Source organism: Chroicocephalus ridibundus, chromosome 6, assembly GCF_963924245.1.
Source record: "Chroicocephalus ridibundus chromosome 6, bChrRid1.1, whole genome shotgun sequence".
Taxonomy (NCBI): Eukaryota; Metazoa; Chordata; class Aves; order Charadriiformes; family Laridae; genus Chroicocephalus; species Chroicocephalus ridibundus.
Window position 1 is genome coordinate 26,301,670 of NC_086289.1, and position 20,364 is coordinate 26,322,033.

A 20,364-nucleotide genomic window follows, 5' to 3' on the forward strand; every position below is an offset into this window, starting at 1 on the left:
TGCCTTTTGTTGTCCTTATATAGAGTCTGCCAGCACATAAAACAGCAGGTTTACTCCTTTGCCAGGCTCCCCCTGCTCCTACGGAGGACTTGGAAACAGTAACATAGGCACTATCCAGTTCCTGTATTTTACTGCCTTTCAGTTGAAGGCAACTCTGATTATCTTTAGTGGATTAGGAACCCCTACAAAAAGCTTCCTTGACAAACAGATCCCCTTCTCCTCTCTCAAATCAACTCTCCTAGAGTGGAGATAGCCTAGCATTTCTAGAAATCATGCTTTTGTGGAGTAGTGTTTAAAACACCAATCTCTGCCACTAATTTACCCCTCTTAACCAATTTAAATTTAAGATAAGAAAAAGCACGAAGTTAGAAGGCTAATTTTACAATAAAAGTGAAGTATTTGACACAAACACAGTTCTTCATCTGAAACAGAATCCTTGAACTGACTGTTGAAAGCTCCCAGTCTGGTACCATCTGACACATTCAATACAAAAAAGAAAACATGGCCAAGATCAGAGAACAAGAAGGACCAAACGTTTTGAAAGATGAAGAATAGAGGTGCTGAACCAGTAACAAAAAAACATTAAGTCCCTCATTTGCAATAAATGATATGACTAACCAGCAGAGAACTGGTCAGTTCATCTTACTGTATTTAAATTTGTATCAGGTGCTAACTATCCCATCAGAAGGACCAGAAGAGCATGTCTTACTTTAGTATCAAGAGCACTGGCTGAAATACTTATTAAGATAAGAACAATGCAAAAATGTAGACCAATATGGTATTACCAGAAGCAACCTCCAGAGTTCCCATAAAGTAAACACATGGCTTTGCAAATGCCTGTCAAAATTCTCTCTGTGGAGTGTTTTAATGGCAACTACATATTAAATCTTCATACAGTTCAGGCTGCCATTATTTGCTGAAGCAAGCTTAGGAATCCTAAAATCTGAATCCAACAACATGAAATGGTGATGCCTAATCAACTGCAAAGAGATCGTTGAATTAAAAAGAAACAAAATCACACAAAAACCCCATCTCCTCCGTCCTCCCCCCAGCCCCCAAAAATAAAAACCCCACACCACTTGAAAGTGATTACAGTATACATTTTTAAAATACTTCCCCTCAATTTCTCTTATGGGCAAGCAAGGCAGCATGAATGCATTCCACTATAATACATTACAGTAAGGAAAGTATTGAAAATTGCCAGTTTAACCTCACAATTGTCTCAAAATTCTATTGGTCAAAAAAATCTGCATTTCAGCAACGTCTTACACTGTTTCTTCTGTGCTTTCTGTGTAACTGATGGAATCACTGGAACCTCCCAACAATAATGGCATTACACTGAAGTCACAAAGGAACAAATGAGGTTCCTGAATTGTGTAACAAGTTGAGGCGGGGTTAAAAAAGTTCCTTCACACCAATAAACAAAAATGCAAACATTATTTAAACCTTCTAGTGGTTAGACACAGTTCATTTATTTACTCCATTGGTTTTTAGAATCATTTTCATACCTAACAGGTTGCTAGCAGGTCCTTCTTTTTTTTTTTTTTTCCAAGTCACAAGGGTTTACCCCAATGGGAATCTAAACACATTATCAGTAAAATAAAAACATTAACTATCTGATCTTTTTATACATAGGTCTATTTAATGAACTGTAATTTTATATCACACAGATATTGCTTGTTTAAAAAAAGCTTGCTATTCTTGATATCTTAACCTTGTAAACCATATCAAATTGTAATGCCTAAGTTGTTGTGAAGACACTTTATTCTAATTATATTTTCAATGTATTTGTATTCTATATATAAAGGTAAATGTATATAAACACCTAAATAACACTTAAACACCAATATTCATGCCAAGTCAGATGTTGTTGTAATATTAAAACTTATTTAAAACAAAATGGGAAAGAGGATTCCTACATACTCATCATTGTACCTGAAAATAAAACCTAATAGCAGGTAATAAAGCTGTTTGCAATTAGCATGCTAATTCTGAAAGTGCAACAAAAATAAAGAGTATTTTCCAAGCTTTTTCATACGTTCCTATTCCCCAAATAATCAGAACAATAAAGCAGGTAATTCCTTTGGAAGTGCAAGCATCTCATATCAGTATTCTTAACTATACTAGGTAAGAGAAAGCTGAAGTCTCTCTCAATCCGTTGCTTACTTTGTGGCAAAGCAAAGTTTTCAAACTTCAGCTTCTGCTTATTCCTGTAATTCCATATAAATGAATTAACTCATGCGACTAATTCTCAACTAGCAATATAACTTTAAGTGTTACAAAACCAGATTTAACATCTTTTTAACACAAGATACATTCTCTGAAGGGAAATAAGAAGAGATCTCCCATAGGCAAGCTTTTCATTTGTAGAAGTAAAACAGTGGTTTTGGATATGGAACAGAACTGCATCATTAAAAAATAGGTCTTTCATATCAAGAGCCATCAGCTATAAAGAGACCATAAGCAACTAGTGTTGATGCCCAAGGCTCTTTCCAAAAGAGAATACATAATGAGTCTAATGGGCTGAATAGCAAGGAAAAATTCAGATTATTTATCTGTCTGCACCTATCAGGCCCAGAAGAGATAAAAAAGCAGAAGTGCAGAACAAAACCACTAAGAAAAAGAGCCTATGTAGTAAAAAAACGTTTTGATACATTAATATGCCATCTTCAATTGCAAAATAGGGAAATAAAAATAATTCATATGTCGATCTAGAAATATAATATGTCTGCATATAGATATACATATTTATATAAAGACAACATAATATATATTTCATAGTACTAGAAGGATTTAACTGTACAGGACAGAAGTGTACTTTGGACCTGAAAATGTGCAGTGGAAAAGTGGTGAAAAAATTAACTAAAACTTCCTCGTTTCAGTACTTTTTAAAAGCTGACTTCAATACTTTTTACAAGCACAGGTATTTATTTTTAACCTTAGCTTGCATACAAACAAAGGGAGAATAGCAAGTTTAGTTACACGTTCAAAATCACCCAAGTTACTGTTACAGCTGTAAACAGAAACCCTGACAAACTTCAAGTCCTGTGCTGCATTTACTGAATCACGCTGCTGACATTATTTTCCTAGGTTGACAGAAAATACCTAGGAAATTAAGAGTTACCGTTATGGACTGTACCATCTATTGTACATCCTCCAGCTGATACTTCAAACAGAGTACAGTTTTCTGTCCAACTAACTCCTCCAACAAACTTAACCCAGTAGCTGACAATATTTTCCAGTCTGGAGACCCCTAAGAACTTTCAATTGTACTTACAAACACCAAACAGCAACTGTAAACCTATAAACTGTTGGCTTTGTTTTCTTAGTAACTTTTCACAGCCTTCTACAACAGCAAATTGAAAACTATCAAACAACTCACACAAAACAACTTTGCAATATTTACCACAAGAGAAAACAAAGCAAATCTGAAAAAGTAATCTATAGAGAACCTTCACTATAACAATTCCTAGAGTTCGATAGAAAAACTTCCACAGATTTCTCAAACATATTTCTGTGTGACATGCAGGCCTTTTATGTTCAATACACTGATTTATGTTGCTGTTTTGTAATATGGAAGAACTCTAATTTGCATGCACTTCATTATTTTTGATACTATTTTACAATTCTTTCAGTATAGCAAAAGACGACTTGAAAATCTAGTCTCACACAGTGCAGCTTGATCACATTCATTGAAACAAATCCTTAGGCATAAGCATCAATGACAAAATTTGCTCAGGCCTTCATTGAGAATAAAAAAAATTGCAGCCTTGAGAAAACATGAGTGAACTGATATCACAGTCAAGAAAGATGCTGCTGAATTCATCTTTTCATACCTGTGCTAGGTTTCTATACATAACATTATGCCAGACTTTGATGTGTAGGAGAATGTGACAGTTCAGCTTTGTTTACATTGCTTAGAGTAGAACATAGAATTCTCTGATTTAGCTAAAACAACAGAACTGACTGTGCCAGGTTCTGTTTACATATGCATGGCTGCTAAACTGTACCATGGAGTAAAAAAGGTAGCACGCAACACTGTCCAGGCAGTCTAATGGCACCCAAAACACATACAGATCAATTGCCCTAATGGCACACTCTGTTGATTCTTCTAGTTCAAAATTCTCCATGTAAGGTTTAACCTTACAGTATTTGGGTTGGATAGATTTTTAAAAAAAACAAAAACAAGGCACAGGCCAGAGTTGCCTCATTTTCCTGAGAAACAGATTAAAAAAGGACAAATAATAAAATTAAACGGCTCAAAGATGTTGCAAATATCTTGCATTGACACTAAAACATAGATGATACACTCTTGCTTGTTACCAAGATATACAGCTATACTTTCCAAGGTACATTCAGTATCTTCAGAACGCATTTTATGGGATTAAATATAGTGGTTGACAATAACAAAACAGTGCATTTCCATGCAAAAGCTTAGCATTCTGCTATCTTTTGCAGCAGGCTCATGACAGTATCACATTTTGTATATCACAACAATCAGATGTCTCACGAAATCTACTCATTTCTACAGAAGTAATTTTTGTAAGATTTTACCCTGACAGGCATACATTGTTTTTTTAACAGTATGTAGGAGTTACATGTTTTTCAATGAGAGGACTGTGGGCATCTGACAGAACTGGATGTCTTAGTTTGCATGCAGTAAAGAGTATCTGTCTACGCAAGGTAGGATCAGGTTCCACATTTCACCTTAGTTCCTAATGTGGTATCCCCAGTTCTAAGCAGTAACAATTACATTGTATTTGAAATCAATTTTTTTGAAATTTGAACTAGATTATGTTTTCTTTTCCATTCTATACCTACCCTGCCTCAATTACGTTAGTTTTGTGAGCCCCTCTCCGTGACCCCAGTAAGTTGCTCATTAGAACGCATGGAATTACATTGCAGAAATTGCCTTTTCACCTATCTACCCTAGCTAGCTATGCTGAATAGAAGCCAATGCTCACAAGATGGAAGAAGCAGCAGGAGCCCCCTTCAAACTTCTGAGAAATCCTGTCCCTTCCCCTTTTGAGAAAATATTAATAGTTCTCTCCTTTTCTCCCACCTTCCCTACTCAAAACATTTCTCCTATCCTCATCCTGAGATGAAGGGAAGTGTCTGCAGGACGAAGACTCTTTTACTAGGAAGGAGGGAGCAGGATCAGTCAAGAGCAGACATGGAAGCTTCCTCCTTAAACTTATGGCATTTTGCTGTAGACTTCTAGAAAATCCTGAGAACTTTCAGCTTCTAGGTGAAACACACGGAACAGGCAGTTAATATTCCCTGATTTTTGCTTTAAATTCACAACTTCTTCATCCTAGTTTCTACCATTAGATTTCTTGCTCTGTTTTCAGAAAGACAAGTAGGTTGTGTACTATTCCCTCAGATTGAATTAACCTTTCTGAACCTTACCAATGAGGAGAATCATTAAAAAATATATATAATTATGTAATCTAGGGAATATGCCAAATTATGCTTGTGAGTCCTGTATGTCAGTAGCTGGCATTTTAACTATTCTGGCTGAGTGGCATACTATTCTTCCAGCAGCAGGACAGACGTTAGACTTCAAAGGAAAAGTGGGACTTTCAGCAGCTTTAGTGGTAAACTGTGAAGTTGTCTGTGCTGGAGCATTTGAAGATGAAATAAAGCATTAATTACAACAAAGAGGAACCTCTTGTGCCAAAGCAATGGACATTTAAGGAGCCACATAAAACTACTGAAGCCAAGCAGAATATGCCGAGAATATTTCTCAGGAAACTTGTACATATTCAAATAACTATCAAACAACAGTTTAAAACAAAAAGCACTAAATATTCAAGAAGCAAAAGGAAACTGATTTTGATAGACAACATTTTGTATAGAAATTAACTGTTGGTTTTCACAAAACATAAAAATGGAGATTTTTAAAATTTTTTTTCAGCCACAAGCTTAGGGGTTTGTTCCATTTACCCCACACCTCAGAACAAACCGTTGACAGCAGAGTTACACAAAAGCGTATGCAGAATTATCTTTAAAAATATGCATTATCACATAATGTTTTGATTACAAGCACAATGTTATCAAATATACTAAATGCAAAGAGAAAAAATATTAAGTAAAGAATATTATCAACTGCATCATCAGAGCAGCCCTTTGCATGGGAATGGCGTAAATGCCTTAAGGGGAAGCCATCTGCCTCCTCTGGTGAGCTTTGCAAATATGCTTCATTTGCAACAGTTGTGTCCATACCTTTTGTTCACTGTCTGACTACTGTCAGTGGCCCATAGGTGGAAGGTAAATTTCCTCTGCACCACACTCTTATCATGAGGAAGCAATACAGCGTTATCAGAAGGAACACTTCTGTATTTATGTACTTTCCTTCTAGCTGTATCTAAGAAAGACATAGCATGGACTTTTCCTAAGTAATGTTTGACGTTAATATGGTGATACAGTCTTACAGATATTTTTCAACAATAAAGACTTGTATAACAGAAGTCACCCTCTACAATAGTGGTTTCCCTAAGCCAGTTTTGCTATAGCTATCTGACTACTAATCATGTTCTTGACTTTCCCCAAATAATCATACCATTCAAAACTTGACATGACATGATTTTCAAATGTGTTTGTTCCTCTTCATGTTAATGATAGAATACCACAGATCCTTTTTTTTCCTAAATTAAGGTAAGTGGTAGATGTCAGAGATGTTAGCAGAGTATATTTATTCCCACGGTAGGAAGTCACATGCTTTATGATAGTATCAGAATAGATTCTGCAAGAGTGACCATCTATCTAGAGGCCATGGAAGTCACCACGGCACAGCAGCGTTTCTGAAGATAACTTTACAGTAGGTAACTCCCATAGTAGCAGCTATAAGCTGGCAAACATCACGGAAATAGGTTAGACTACACTATTGGTAAGAGGTTTGGCTTACAAAAAGGCGGCTTCTAAAAATTAGCAATTTTAATTAAGATAAACATTTATGAATTGTATGTCTGATGCATACACTTAATTTTCTATTTCTCCACTTTCTGAGATGAAAATTCAAATGCAAGGTTTTAAGTCAAATTAAGTCCAGTTCTCATGTCATTCTTTTATGAAACATACTGTTTATCCTTTTCTTGATACAATTTTAGCATTAACATCTACTTTATGCTCACCTAAATTATATCCACATAGTAGTATTTAAAACTGGTAAAATTGAGGAGGAAAAAAATACTATTTATGTTTGATTAGCCACACACTTCTCAGGAGACTTAACAGAAGTTTAAGATTGGCATATATTAACACCAAAAACAAGCTGATGGAGAAAGAACTAAAGTCAGCAAAACTTTATTCCCATATTACAATGCCATAGCTGATAATAAAGTAACTTGATGATATCGTCTCATACTGAGGAATCAGCATGTTTGTTCTTGATTTTTTTAGTTTAACCACTTTTTTTATTATTATTATTTTTTTACCAGACAAGATCCACTGAAGTTACAGCAACTTCACAAAACACAAGGTGGCTATCTTAAAGATGTAGTGACAACCAGAAATGCTACAGCTACATTGCAGAATTGAATAGTCCAATGCTAAAGAAAGACGTACGGTAAAAGAACTTTCTCTCCCACAGGACTGTGGGCAGAAGCCCACCCTTTGATCCAAAGCAAAAACCCTGCAAAACATTCCTTGGTATTGTCAATAATAAATAAATATCCAGAAGAAAACGCATAAACGGAACTTAAACTAGCTGCAGTTTCCATAGAAACCAGCAAGACTACTCAACACTTCCTACTCCATTCCATTATCATTCAGTATCTCATGAACTCAAATGGAGAAGTATTGTTCTTATTCCTATGGAAACCCTGGAAATAGCCCACATCATTCTTAAAGCAATCTAGAACACGTCTCTTGGATTCATTTGTGTGCCACCAAGGCCTATCAAAGATTAAAAATAACTAAACAGAAAAAGTCCCTTTCTCAATATAGAGGAGCAGAAACAAAACTATTCCCTATGAACAGTGGGTAAGTAACAAACATTGGCAAGCAGTTTATAATCTGTGAACACTGTGAAGAACAGATCTGTACAGTTACACTAACACACTGAAAGGTACGTCCCTAAGCAGCTTTGTGTACCATCTTCATACAAATGCCCTAACTTGAGAAGACTACACCCTTTAGTCCTTATGACATTTCTCTTATTTGTTGAGCAGGGTGAAGGAAGAGGAACTTTTATGCTCTAAAAAGCATACATAACACATCTCAGAAGACCTACAAAAATCTGCTACACAGATTCAGAAAGACACATAATATTAAATAAACAAGATTCATGAATATTTGAATGACTATGTATTAAAGGTAAGATTCTTCCCCATCACTCCCTTCTGACTAGATAATGTTCTTTTTTCTCTGCTCTATTAATCTAAAAATGTAGAGTGAGTAAACTTTTGATCTAGTTATTAGAAGGTATGACTGCAAGCTGTAAAAAATGTCCCCCCAGAGCCAATTCAGTTGCCTATCGAGCACAGAGACAAATATCTGACCACGTTAATATGAAATGTTTTATAGGAAGAACAGGAAAGAATAATAATTTTCTGTAGACCATTCCACTCCGACATTTTTTGGAAGAGGTACATTAGAAGATCACCCCTTCCCATACTCCGTAATAGATGTTTGGTATCTGTTGCCCATTTGTCCAATCCATTTTTTTAATATGTTGACACTGTCTACACAGTCTCCCTTTACAAAAAAAAAAAAACCAAAAAACCATAATCCAGAAGTTCACTGATCCTCATATGAGAAAACCACTTTTTAAAAATTTCTCTTAAGTTGATCTCTAACAGCTTTCATAAATCACTCTTGGTTTAGCAACTGTTTAACAACACAGTTTGGCATAGGTTGTCTGCCAGCTTTCTTTGTGAAAGCTGACCATATCCCATACCAGACTTTTCTCCAAACTGAAAACTCCCAGCAATTTTTACCTAGTAAGGCAGCTGTTTTGCATCCTTATTGCTTTTGTTGCCTTTCTCTGTCCTTTATTCCATCACTCTTAAGATATAAAAATAAGGACTTCACACAGTACTCAAGATGTGAGTATAAAAATTTTTTAAGTAGCAAAATTATGTCATCTGTCTTGTTCTTGACGGTGCTGAGAGCCAGTCAATTAGTTCAGAGAACTATCTGTAACAACACCAAAAAACTTTCCTCTACCAAAAATCTACCAGTTCTGGCCTCAGAATCATGTAATTGTGGTTTAGATTTCTTTCCCCTTGATACATTGCCCTACTTTTACACACAAAGAAGTTGATCTGCCACATACTTGCTGCCATGGGTATGAGTGTGCTACACTTTGAGGTCATCATCAGCTCCTTTGTATTTTACTTTCTTCATCCATAAAATAAAAATAGTTATCTGCCTTAAGAGACAGTTGTATCCTTTATTTATTAAGAGCTACTTATTGTTCTGTCATCCTCAGGGACATGTAGAAAGGCAAATTAATGGTTAATGTGATTAGATAACTGATAATCATTATAATGTTCCTGAGATGTTTAGCAGTCCCAAATGGTCACGTAAAATCTCATTTTTATGCTAGGAATTGGAAAGCAGATTCAGTAAAGCAGAAAAAAAAAAGTATGCTCTCTCTCCTGAAACAGTATGACAGTAAACCTTGTACTGAAACTTTAGCGTATCTTTTGAAATCTTTCAAATCTTTCACATCCTGAGAAACCCCAATTTTTCTTTAGCTTTTATGAACTATTTTACTTGCTTATGAAAAGCACAAAGTCTTGGTATGGGTCTTGATTCAATGAACATACTAAAAAAACCCACTACAAAACAAAAACCCCAGACCATTGAGGACTTGGCACATCCTGTGGTTCCTGCCTGTGCAGTCAGACCTGGAGGCTGAGAAAGACCTCTTCCCACTCCTCTAGTTCAGAAACCTAGAGGACAATACAAGGGAAAATAGGGCACTAGTTATTTTTGCCTAACTAGGGGAATTTATAGGCCATACCAAATTTTCCTTAACCATCTAAGAAAAATTGTATCATCCTAACCAACAGACTGCAAAACAAATCCTGTTCTCTAAGAATGGATGTGTTTCACTACTGAAAAAATCATGTCATGTTTGGATTTGTTAAAGGTTTGGGATATTATGAGTATGAAAGACTAAATCACTGAAGAATACGTTCAATTTCTATTGTCAAGTCAATTAATACATTTTATTCTAAAATAAGTCTTACTCAGATTAACTGCATCCTAAGAACATTACAGGTGCTCAGAATAAAAATTCCACAAGAAGACCGGTTGCAAGACATCTCCAGGATGACAGGGTCCCACAATGGAAACAAAAAGAAAGACCAAAACTTATGAGAGCTTTGTTTATCCTTGAGAAAGCTCATTAAGCTCCATATTTAAATTCTGAGATGTTGCATATTCAAGGTTGCTCAAGGTTTCTCTTCGTGCTTTGCAAATCTAGTAAAATAGCTGATATTGTCAAGAACACTGTCAAAAATCTCTATGTATACCAAATGCACCTGCCCTCTCCAAATTCATTTCTGTCAGGGATACCAAATTATCCTTTGAGCATCTATTCTCATTACAGTCATGAGAGAACTGTTACTGCCTTTGGAAGCAGGAGAAACCCCACATAATTTCTGTGCTGCTAAATTTCACTTTGGCTGCTAGGCAACTGTAACTTATTGCAAGAGGTGGTGGGTTGTTTTTTTACCCCTTCAATGTTAAAAGAATTTGAGTTCCCTCTGGCAGGAAAAAAAAAAAAAAGGCAGCAAGAACAAATCAAGCTGAGAAAATATCCTATAAAAAAAAGCAGTATATAGTATATTTACACTTTTTCCCACAAAATCTACTATAACTACTTCATATTTAAAAATCCACCAGTTTTCCTTAGTTGTATTTTTTCAAAACACTCTACCAGCTCTCAAGCAACTCCTCTGAATACAAACTTTAAAAAAAAAAAAAAAAAAATCAACGAACGGTACTTTTAATTACGTTGCTTCACGTATGGTTTTTTGCCCTCTAGGGTACTCATATTTGATATCATTTTTAATGAGTCTCCTCTTTATGACATATTTATGGACAAAACCTATGTCTTCTCTAAGTAAAAATAACTGATTTACGCTTAAGAATGTTTGCTTGAGCAAGAGTTTTGCCAACTAGTTTCATATCAGTACCACAGGTATTTATAATCAAACTGCAATCATTATAAACAAATTAGAAAACCTGAAGGCTAACATTTTTATAGAGTGACAGACAGATGCCACTCTTCTCTTTCCCTGAATGAGCAGTGAGGCCTTCTAGCATTTTTAAGAATACTTCTGAAGTTCAGTCAAAGGTCTAAATCCTTCCATAGTAAACATTTAGTGCACTCTCTATTCACTGGATGGTCTTTGATTCAGACTTTTAACCACATTCGATGTGGTTTTGACACCAATTTCTCAGAAACTAATGTGCAGACTTTGCAAAATGAGACCCTCTGCCAAGCAGAGTCCCAAGTTTTACTAACCTCAAAACTCTGTTTGTAAAGACTTGCATTTTTCAACCTTTGGACATACAGGACAGTTAGAGCTAGGGAAAAAAAGAATTACTGCTGGATTTTCTGGAGAGATGAGGAGAATGTAGCAACAATTATACATTCCAAACTATGTTACAGAAAATTTCTATTTTATTTTAATCTATACTGGGGAACATAGAGTCACTTTTTAATTTAAGAAAATACCTTCATATACCACTTCCTCATCTTTAGGTTTTTAAATGTGGTTAGTAAGTATTAAGAAAGCAACCTAACTAATCTAATTAAATAGCTTAGTACTAAGCAACTTAAATAATTAATATACTACTGCCATTAATTGACATCTCCTCTCCCCCCCCCCAGCTTTTCTTCTCCTCTTTCTTTCAATGCTGCCCATCTAAAAGACATGTTCATCAAACAGTGATTAAAAAGCAAAGCCTTCTACACTCCATTTTAACACAAATTTGCCTGTTTGTGACTGTCTCTTTTAGGTACTGTGAGAGTCAAGGCAGTAGGTAAAACCACCACATAGTGCTTAGCACAAGCAAAGCTCTTATCTCTGCTATGCGTTTACAGGTCACGTGTTAAAAATGAAACAAAACAACAGTTTGCTCCACCATTTTATCTTTCGGATTTGCAATTGAAATAATGATTTTTCTTTCTTTGGCAATTTAAAGGAGAGTCCACATTCAACTGTGTCCTAGATTGAACTCAGGTAACTTCAACAATATACACATGACTTTCTCTTGTACATCAAGCATTTTACCTAATTAAGGAAGCCTTTTTCTTCTTACTCAAATGATTAAAAAAAAATTAATTTCAGGAAGCAAAATCAGTTCATAAACACCTTTAATTTCCTGCTGCTTCAGATTAATTATGAACGTGTCTGATTCTTCTTTGAGAAACCCACCTCAGGAATTTTTATCTGATACTTCCATCATCTACAGCATTATATAGCACTTCAAAGTAAATCAGTATTTCCCTGAACAGATTTTAAGTAAACTGTTGCCTTTTATTGTTATTTATGTTTATGCCACTCAACATCAACTGCAAACAGAACTGCATGGGTTCAGTTAGCATGTTCTTAAATCATGTGCATACGCAATTTAATATCGACACATACGCATGTCAAATTATTTGAGACCACAAGTCACATTTTCAAAGGCTGCATCACCAACAGCATTAAGTTCCAGTCACGCTTTTAAAACCTAAAGAATGAGGAGAAAAGGATATTCTGACCACACAACTGTAGGCACCATGCCTAGCCAGCTCAGTTTTCTGCACTACTTCAGAAAAGAAAAAGGAGTTCTATCTAAGGGATGTTCTGAAACACCCTTTACAATTGTCTTCTTCCAAAGCCTGCCCTTCAGGTGGAACTTGGTAGTGTGAATATTCCTTTGAGCATAAACCACTTCTGAAATGTCAAGTGTAGAATTTAGCTCCTAAAGAGGTAAGAATGCCTAGTTCTATTTCAGTAGTTTCTCTCTACAATATTCACATAAACTACAGAATCAACTGCAATATTAGCCACATCCCATGTACATGTCACTTTTTACATCTGTTCTGTCTAATCTTCCTGTCACTAACAGACAAGAAATACATGCTATGAGACACTAAATCGACAAAATGATAAAACAAGTGATGGTCAAATGTTTTGAAAATTTGCTGGTTTAATTATTTAACAAGTAAATTTCTCATTCTTGAAATGAAAAATGAAAAGCTACTCCTAGAGGATGGAAGAAAAGAAATCTGTTTCCTAATAGTTCTCTGTCAGAATTGATACAAAAACAATCTGAGGAGCAGGGAACAGAAGCAACTCCTACTTCATGTAACCAAGAGCTAAGGACACAAGTGGAGCTATTAACAGGATATATTTGAGACACCACCTTTTTCAATAAACCTGCTCTTAGATACTCACATGATACAGGAGTAGCATACTAAGAAATGACACAAGGCAAGAATTTTGTATTGAAGAACCAGCTGTGGAGCAACACATGAAACTGGCAGCACCAATTCTTCTGTTCTCCAAAAAAGTAATAAAGAGTAGGTACAAACAATAGTGAGTTTTACAGAGGAGCACCAGTATGACAAGCTTTTGTGCCAGGGAGACAGTTAATTCTGCCAGTCTTCAGAATCACTTCCACAGAGAACGTGTGAAAGTTTTTCTGTATATGGAGATTAATCTGCCCAATACCCAGATCTTTGGCTCCACCTAGTTAGCTCTAACACATACATGTAAAAAATACTGCCACAACTTAAATGACAAGCCTGTTTTTTTCCACAATGCAAAACAAACACTGCTGACAGGCCCATCACAAATAGGTTTTACAGAAAGTTTCAGATGCTTAAAGAGATTGATTTATTTTTATTTGAAACAGAACATTTAATTGAAGTCAAAAGCAAAATATTTCAAGGTTTGAGAAGGTTTTAATTTTTCTTTTCTTTAGTCTTTAAATTTAATTCTTCCTCTTTTACCAACAGAATTGGAGGGGAAGAGACTAAGAACATGTTTGGGCTTGATTGGGTTTTTTTGGCTTTTATTTCAGTTACAGAACTCTTCCCTCCCCCACAAACACCAAAATGAATTAAACGTTTTTAAGAAAAGCAGTGTGGAGGGGAATCATCTCTTTCAAAGACTTCAGAGCCAATGTGTTTGTCAGGAATGGATTAAATCATTTCACTGCCTGCAATGACTCAGATCATGAAAAACAAGCAACATCCCTTACTTTCCAGTAGATGTACTGAAAGGCACGATTTGGAAAATCTTTTTTCCAAAAAAAATTTCAAACCAAAAAAAAAATTCTTAAGTTTTTGAGTACTTCTAAAGCTACAAAGAAGGCCTTCTAGTCTGTATTTTAAAGGTTGACTACTAATTTGCATCTATTGTCTAAACAGAAATGTTTTATTTCACAACAGAATTGGGCAAATGATCCTGTGTTGATGTAAATGTCCAATTTTCTACTACAACTGCATGGATGTGAAGCTGTGACCTTTAAAAATAAATTTTGTCATGTATTTTCCACACTGTTGGCCTTTATTTTCTTCACCTGTGGGTAGCCATGAAGTTTAAATATTAAAGAGGTAATTACAGGAGCCGCCTATACAAATATTTGTTCCAACACTCACAAAGCACCTGGAGAAGCTGATTTGATAAAAAATTAGGAAGTTGTTTTGTAAGGTTACTGGGGAAGAAATAAAAGCTACACCAAACATGTCAAAGATATGGTGACAGACTCCGGTTTTGGTTCCACAAACAGCACAGAAAACTCTTGGAAATTAAGTATAATTTGACAAGGATATAAAATAATTATATTCAAATAAAATGAAAACTATAAAGTTTTCTCAATGGAACTTTAAACCACATATTATCAGTATCTGACTTGGGGCTCTATTTGATAAGTAACTGTTAATACCTTTGAAGAACTTCTTAAATTAATAAAGATCAAGAGAACATAAAATCATTACTAGTCTATTGAAAGTATCACAAATCCCATTGCATGGCCAATTCAAACTTGTCTTTGCTTCACAGTTCTGACTGCTATCTACATTTGTAACACTCTGCTTATTTTGCAAGTTGGCTTCCATTTTTGCTAGCACAACTTTACTTCCAGACAAAATAGGCCTATAGCTTTACCACATAATATGAAATTACTAAACTCAGTGTTTGTGGCACGGTTCAAAATCATGGTGCCAGAATACTGAAATAAGCTAGAAGTCCGTTTTTCTTACTTGCTGTCTCTGCTTCTTTCTTGCAGTAGGAATTAGTCTGCTATTTAAGCTCCGAAAGAGAAAATTGAGATTGTCTCAGTGCTGGTGCCTCCACTAATGCTAGGACACAGTGTTTGTTAAAAAAAATGTTCTTTAAAAGAAGAATATAGAAAATCATGGAAAACTTACAAGTACTCTGCCAGTTAATGTCTGGGCAGATATCATGACTCCTGCCCAGTCCTTCACAGAGGTCATCCATCCCACTTCTGCTGCCACATTCTCCTCTTTTTCATCTGTTGGCTTGCAGGCCCCATCTGCCTGTGTATCTCCACCACCATTGATCTTCTGGGCTTCCTGAAAAATAAGTATTTGGGTTAGCTAATGCTTAGCAATTTGACAGTGACAGTCAATGTATAGTTGTGGCTAAGAAATGCTATGAAAAGAAGAAAATCTGTCTTCCTGGATTCCTGCTGGGTGATATTAAGCATCTACTTGATCATATCTCTTTAGAAATATTCTTTGAGTTACCAGACTAGCAACTAAATAATAATACTTTCACTAATATTAAATCTTAAAAACACATATTTGACATCAAATATGCTATATGTTCTTTCCCTATAAGCAGCATAATTGCCAAGAGCTACGTATGCAATTATAGAGCTACATGCAAATGAGTTTGTCAGACATACACTGAAGGACCTTTTGATGTATTAGTTCAAAACAATGTGTACTAGGTGTGAATGTAATTTATCTATGATTTTAATTTACTATCACTAGAATTAATTATCCGAGTAAACCTTCACTGAGAAGCATGATGCAACAAGACAATAATTATCAAGCGTGAGGGGAACAAAATACACCATAGAGAATCTGCAGGGAGCTGCCATGCTATCAGTGAACCTGGTGTTCCAATAAAAGTGTTTAATATATTACAGGAATTCTTCCATTGGTAAGTGGCTCTTGTAGAACAGAGAGCTAGAATTTAAAGTGAAGCCTCAGCTGTACTAAGCTGACTGATGAGTCACATGCACTGGAATTCATATCAGTCTCTCACGGCTGCTGCAGCAAGGATGTTGTGCTCTGTAACTGCCTGCTATGTGCTACAGTCACGGACGCTGCACAAAAAATCAAGGGAAATGATAGGAAAAGCCAGCCTAGATTGTACAGTGTTTAAAACATATAATATGCAAAGTATCAGACTGTGCCATGAGCATGCCTTTGGTGACAGCATAATACTAATAACTTCCTGAATACTTGACAAGTTAAGCTAAAAAGGCATAAGGGAGGCAGCAAAATTCAGCGCTGAAGCAAGTACTGAGCACTTGAACTGCTCACACAGATCTACATTAGTGCTTCAAGTGCTCTACACAGACCAACAGTTTGAAAGATCTTGTTTATAGATGACTTGCCTATAGGCCACTAAGCAGGAAATCAATTGTCATTAATCCCCTTTGGGATATCTGTTATACAAGCAAAGATGTTTGACGCTGGTTCAGTGATAGTTACTACAGTAGGAATACTACACTATCATGGTGAAAACACATAGCTGTGAGATGGCCTTGAGGACACAGCTGGACATAAAGGTAAGGGCACTTCCTGAGAGAGTACTGAACTAATAAAACAGTTGCACTGAATCTGTCAGCAAACAACAGTACAGCAATACTAAAAATGTAATATGGAGACCAACAGTTGTTTTTAGGAAATCTCAGTTTTGCAACCTAATTAGCTAATCAGATTCTTCTCTGTCAGTCTCCCTCCTGCAACAAGGGCTCTATCTTCTCACTAGCAATTACAGCACAGTGCATGATATGGCTATATTGATAATAACAAATTATTCAGTTACAACAGTAATTCAAGTACTTCCTAAGCAAATAACCAGAAAGGAGATAAAAGCTACTTTGTATTTGCATAACCTCATTACTGGACAAATTTGTATACAGTGAATCAGATGTTTTCACTCAGCGTTGAGAGACATACAGGGCATCGCACGTGTGCAGAGCGCAACCCAGAGGAGCGAGCTCACTGCTCGGGACGGCGACGTAGGGCATGGCCCAGGCCCTTTCCAGGAGACTAACGCTTGGCTGGGGACAATGTGTGACCCATACCATCACCAAGCCACACAGATCAGTCCCAAAGATACGCTTTGACCACCACTTGCTATTTTGATTATAAACCAGGAAAGAGAAACCTAGCTTCATATTTATTTTTTATTATTATTTTGTTATGGCGTGGCTGTATATACCAGACATTGTAATAAAACTGAGAATTGAGGTTTAAGCAACGTAGACACACCTCCAAGGCCCTGGGGGCACTCACAGGCCTTGCTGGCCCTAACCGCTCTCCCCCCATCCTGCCTGTGGCCCAGGAGGCCATCCCAGGGCCACCAGCTCCCCACAGCCCTGTCCTACCCAGCCGTGGGCCCTGCTGAGCTGGGCCACGCCAGCCCAGCCAACCCACAGCTGTTCTTGACCCCAGTTCCCCTCCCCAGGCCTGATCCTTACCCTCACCCACAGGCTGACGCCCCAGGCCAGCCCCAGCCTGGCCCGGCCCCAAGGAGGTTCCTGGGGCTGCCCCCGGCCGACCCCACTCCCTGGCTGGGGCAGTGGGACAAGGCCCTGGCTGCCAGGCCTGGGCATCCACCACCCCCCCTGACAGCTACTGGCTTATTAAAAATTACATGTGCTATTTTCTCTGCCTTTTGTAACTGTTAGAGATTGTCTTTTGATTGCAAACTCTACACAACAGATTTTACCGCATGGTCCTCCTCTGGGATTTTACACTTTGTAGAAGTTTATACTGAACAAAAGTATTAATGTAGTTTTCAGAGTAAAGGAGCTGTTATTATCTCTTCCTCTCAGATAAGAAACTGAGGCAGCGATTAATTGCCTAACTCAACCACCAAAGAAGTCACCAGCAGAGCCAGGATGAAACCACAGACTTTCTTGATTTTTCCACCCAGCACCTCTATTTAAAATCTCAGGGATGCAAATCTTGCTAAAAACATTCATAATTATGGATTTTGGTATAGCTAGTTCCAGAACTACAGACCATTAAACAAAAAGACCTGAATGTAAAAGTCGATTTTATGGTAGTGAACTTGAAAATATTAAGGTTGGAACATTCTGTTACTGTTTACACACTCCTTCCTTACCCCCAACCTTTTTGTCACTATATCAAACTGAATTTTAAAGACGTGATTATTCATAAGATTATAAAAATAAAATTTCCTAACACTCAATAAAATAGTAGACAATTTACTTCATTGAAGGAGAAAGGTAGTTTTTATATTTTTCAAGAGGTCCTAATACCCTACAGTCCTTTTTGTTGTATTGACTTTTGGTTGCCAACAGAATAGAGCAGCAAGATGTGACAGACTATTCAGTATTTGATTCTCCAAAGGTACTAAAATCTGTAATACACTTGAATGGCTGCATTTCTGCAGTTACACCACTCATTTCACCTCTATTAAAAACTCCCACCCATATTATTTCTTAATTAAAACATAAGTAAAACAATCATGCCCTGCCAAGTACCATTTGGAGCGCAGTCTTGTGATCAGCTACATACCAAACTTAACTCTTGCCATTACTGTAGCTACAATTAATATGCAGATTAGATGCTGTTATGTAATATTTTTATTCAGTTGGGATATTTCATATTTTTCATTTACATGGCTAGCTTCTTAGCTTACTTAATCGGCAGTTAAGTATTAAGAAAAGTTTATTCCCAAGTCATTACGCGATTGTGGAGAGATCACTAAGGGAGATTTAAAGGCTGCTTTCATTTACACTGTGTACCAATCAGTCCTGTTGTTAACTGTATTAACTGTTCCATTGCTATTTCTTCACTTCGAAGCACTGAGTAAACAACACCACAACCTGAAAAAGGTGCTTAAAAAATAATCTGACAGTGATGATAATTGTTTAATTATTTACAGGCTCAGTAGCTACAAGTAAGATAATACCCTGTTTATCCACTCTGTTTACCTGTTGTTTCACAAAGTGTTTGTTATTTTAATTACTTGATGACTGCAACATTCAGGTAGGTTAAGTGAGAAGCAGCATATTTTGTGGAATATGTATTTCCTAAACTCGATGAAAATGGAAGAGAACGCATGATGAGAAGGGGTATACAGGAATTAGGACTCACTGCTCTATCAATGGTTTTACACAGACCTGGACCAGAAACTTCAAATGCTTTGTCTTATATTTTCAACAATAAATACTGATTTAGTGCTGGGATGCTTAAACGTAGCACTTAAGCAATCAGATTTCAAAAAGGGAAAAAAGACACTCAAAACCAGTTTTCATTTTTGGAAATGTAGTCCTGCCTGCTTCACTTTACCTCTCTGAAATATCTGTACAAACACAGAACTAATGCACAGACACTCCAATTCAACACAGGGCTGCACAAAATAAAATCAGAAAATGATTAACAACTTAAAACCATCATCTGATAATAATCTGCATTTTTAGAAGCCCTAAAGAACCTGGGCACTATAAAGACAACCTGTTAGGAACTCTCTGAATTACTGGTACTGAAAAAAACTTGGTCTCTCATTAAGGTTATGTTAGAAAACATGGGAAACAGGTAGGTAATGTGAGGAAAACAAACCGGGTTAAAGTCTGGTGAAACAAAGAAAAGGAATTCTGATATGCCTTCTGGTCTAACATTTAAGTAGTATGAATAGCACACAAAAATCATGAATTATCAACTGTAATGAGAATACAGGGCATTGAGTCATGCCCACATCACTCAAGAGGAAGCAGTATGCTCCATTTAGCAGATGTTTAAAAACAGTAACACCAATGGAGGAAGCCCATTGGTGTTACTGGCCTGGGAATTCCATCCTAGAGAACATGAGATGAGAAAGGGCCTGCCAGAGGGGCAGTTGCACCTGGTTTGAAGTACGCAGTAGTAAAATATAGTTTGGAGAAATTAGGGAAGGGCTGCTTTAGATAATGATGCCAGCAACTTGCAATTTTTTCTCTATTAACTGCCCCTCAATTAACAGCATTGCATTCCTAGAGCCTGCATTTTAAGAAGTATTTTATATCAGATCAACAACACTGTCATACTGGCCACTCTTATACTTTGGAAATCTGTTTTTAAGTTCCTTTCCTATTCATTCATCTGTTTCCCCAAAGTCACCAACAGATGCTATATGA

At 36.5% G+C, this 20,364-nt stretch overlaps 1 protein-coding gene across 36 annotated transcripts in view; it reads right to left on the bottom strand.

Moving 5' to 3' along the window:
- KCNMA1 (potassium calcium-activated channel subfamily M alpha 1) overlaps nucleotides 1-20,364 on the bottom strand; it is a 508,587-nt gene that overhangs the window by 352,139 nt on the left and 136,084 nt on the right. For all 36 annotated transcript variants that reach the window (XM_063339500.1, XM_063339499.1, XM_063339492.1 and 33 more), the window contains one exon: nucleotides 15,386-15,550. In XM_063339500.1, the coding sequence (XP_063195570.1) occupies nucleotides 15,386-15,550 (165 nt within the window). The remainder of the gene's footprint in view (nucleotides 1-15,385; nucleotides 15,551-20,364) is intronic.